At 49.2% G+C, this 3,171-nt stretch overlaps 1 protein-coding gene across 1 annotated transcript; it reads right to left on the bottom strand.

Moving 5' to 3' along the window:
* Window positions 1-1,883: 1,883 nt before the first annotated feature.
* On the bottom strand, window positions 1,884-2,637 carry FIESC28_11730 (uncharacterized protein; the record flags this gene model as incomplete). The annotated part of the gene is made up of 3 exons (XM_031165845.1): window positions 1,884-2,314; window positions 2,379-2,547; window positions 2,614-2,637. The coding sequence occupies 3 exons, from the start codon at window positions 2,635-2,637 to the stop codon at window positions 1,884-1,886; spliced, it is 624 nt and encodes a 207-aa protein (XP_031010096.1).
* Between the last annotated feature and the right edge of the window lie 534 nt (window positions 2,638-3,171).

Below are 3,171 nucleotides of genomic sequence, written 5' to 3' on the forward strand. Positions count from 1 at the left end.
GACCCTGGACCCTGGACCCTGGCTTCATACCAACACCAAGTTCGTCTTATATCTGCTGTCAACCGCTGCTTGGATAGCTACTTGGACGTTATGATCATCACTTGTAAGACGGGCTTCTCTTCACCTTAAATTCCAACCCGCTTTACTCGAAACGACCATAGGATTGCAGACACAGCCGCCTATACATCTTTGGCATCTCTACGCAACCTGACTTGAGCCTCGCGAATCCTGAAATGGGGTCTCCCTCAAGACGCAGAGACGTTAGTAGCGTTTCATCCCTCTGTCGAGTGTTGGCGCCTACTCTTGCCATCGGTCTATTCCTACAGACCGTGGGGGCAGATAGCTCACAGGCCGCCATCAAGCGATCAGACAAAGGACTTCTGCATTTCCCTGGACGAATTAGCGCCGCGACCCGAAGGGAACCGGATGACTCCGATAGGCCTATTCCTTTAACCATCACCAACAAATGCGGCTCAACCATATGGCCCGGTATCGCGACGCAGGCGGGCAAAGGTCCAGGAACCGGAGGGTTTGCGCTCTCCCAAGGAAAAAGCAAGGATCTCTGGGTATCATCAGACTGGCAAGGTCGGGTCTGGGGTCGTACAAACTGCACAGTCAATGGTGATTCGTGCTCATGCAAGACGGGCGACTGTTTTGGAAAGTTGGATTGCGAGTCCAGTGTAAGCACTCTACACAAACAACCCATGTATAATTCTAACGGCAATAGGGCTCCACACCAGCGACTCTGGCCGAGTTTACTCTGGCTGGCGGTATGGAAGGGAAACAGACCTTTTATGATATCTCATTGGTAGATGGTTACAATCTTCCGATAGGTCTCAATTATATTCCTGCGAAGAATACGACTTTCATACCGCCGAACCTTACAAACTGTGCCTGCATTGCATCACCTAGCTGGATTTATGCAAGCAGTGAGACTGGAACCTATTATACGAACTCAACCTATCCCGTTCCGCTCGAAACCCGGGTCAGCAACGAAAACGCTCGCAATTGGTGTCCATGGAAGTACCTTGCTTTCCCACCCACTAAGCCTGGGGATGGTGTCTATCCTTATCCAGACGACGACATCCAACGGCCAGAGTTTTCTCCCTGCAACAGTGCATGCGCTGCATACGGGACCGATAAGGATTGTTGTGTTGGGAAGTACCACGATCCAGATATATGCAAGCCATCTGCTTACAGCAAGAGAGCAAAAATTATTTGCCCGGATGCCTATAGTTTTGCTTTTGACGACCAGCAGTCCACTTTCATTATTCCTACAGGTGGAGGCTGGGAAGTCATCTTGTGCCCAGAAGGCCGGTCGACAAATATCTTGCGACAACTTGGAAAGGAAATGAACGAGCTAGCGGAGTCGGGCGGCCTTTCGGAGTTAACACAGAAGAGGCTCACAGACGTCACTTATATTGTATCTGAAAAGAGTCTTGGAAATCATGTGTTGCCTGGGGGCGTCCTGGTGGTTTCGACGGGATTGGTGACAGCAATTTGGCTTTTTGTCTGACTGTTTTTCTTGATCTCAGCAGAAACTGATTGCGGTTTATGTATTTCCTTTGTCCAGAGCTCAGGCCGGTTCCTGGTCTCGATTACATTCCTTGGGCACTCACGCTACGAAAGGCATGTCTACGACTACATGATAGATGAAGAGGAGGAAGTAACATCATTCCTGTATTAGAACGTTTATACCCCCCCTTTTTTTTTCGATAACCTTAACCTTAAATAAGAAACACTTATTCTTGCACCTTGCGTAAGCTACCTCGATTCTATCGCTCTGAGATTCAATGCTTTATACCTGCTCCTGTGTTGGTCCACCTCTCAATTATAAGAAGCGACCTCTATTCAAATGATTCATAACGTACTGCGTAGCTTGTCTATTTGCGTTGTCTCTCCTTCCGCCTCCTCTCCCACTCAGCACGCTCCTCTTCGTCACTACCGCTGAACTCAGCATCGTCATCACTCTCATCTGGAACATCAAGCACAGCACCCTGGCTAGCCGAGTTATTCACGTTGATAAAGTCTCCTGCGTTTTGGTTCGCATATTCGTGCTTCTGAATAAGATCGCGGAGTTCTGTGTTGGTGGGATCAACGAGCTGGTATGGAGTGAGGCGAGCCTTGTTCTTGACACGGGTGCTTGAACCGGCCTCAAGCATCATCTCGACGAGGGCGTTGCCGAAAGGTCGCTGAGCAGGAGGCTCCGAGTTTATCCATCTAATGACAGTGTGAAGCGGCGTGTCGCCTTCCTGACGGTTTACAGGATCGCACTCAAATTCTGGTTGGTCGAGGAGATGGTCGATGATTTCGTCTAAGGCGGTGGGGTTAGCTCGTTTGAATCATGCGTTGTGTGTATAGGCAAGTGTGAGGCGCACAATTTCCTCGGGAGGCGGCTTCGTGGTAAAGATGGTTGCCCATGACGGTTGTAGTCTCGTTGAGGAGCTTGGAGATTTCGGCGTCGGTCTTCTCCTCTAGGCATTCGTCAAGAAGATCGACATTGTTGCGACGGCAAGCTTCGATCAGGATTTCCTTAACGGAAGCGCCCTAGTGAAATAAAAGTTATAAGTAACATATTCCATAGCTCTGAACAAGGTAAGAGGCACGACTTACATCGTGTTCTTCGTCTCCGGCCATGTTCAGATTCTTGACTATCAAATTCCTGTCGCGGGAGCGGGGTATGAAACGACCGACAGGGTCAACGATGACGAAAGTCGGTGTTGAAGATCTGATAAGAGATTCGACAGAGAAGCCGCAGAACCGAAGAGAGATTTGTAGGGTATATCTATGGCTTAGGGGAGGTGAAAGTCAGTTTGGCAAAGGCCAAGAATCATGTACAGTTTTCGATTTGGCTTGCAGTATTCCGTCAGGCGGTGTTTGGAGGGGCTGTTGAGAGTGGAGGGCTGATGCTGAGACAGACGCCCAAGAAGGTACCCAACCTATGAGCTGTCTTGTGCCCGCGGAAATGGCGGGGAGGAAGGCGCTAAAACAGCAAACAGCCGCCTGAGCCACAGGTAACGTTAGCAGGTGGGTGGTACAGTAGAAGAATTGTCTCCTAAGACTTAGACTACTATAGGAAAGTAGCGTAAATGTTAGTCTAAGCTGACTATGTATAAAGTGACCAAATAATTTCATCTCTTATGCGAATTACAGCCAATTCTTCTGACACCC

The sequence above is a fragment of the Fusarium coffeatum genome, assembly GCF_003316985.1.
Source record: "Fusarium coffeatum strain FIESC_28 chromosome Unknown BRIP53273_contig_476, whole genome shotgun sequence".
Lineage (NCBI taxonomy): Eukaryota > Fungi > Ascomycota > Sordariomycetes > Hypocreales > Nectriaceae > Fusarium > Fusarium coffeatum.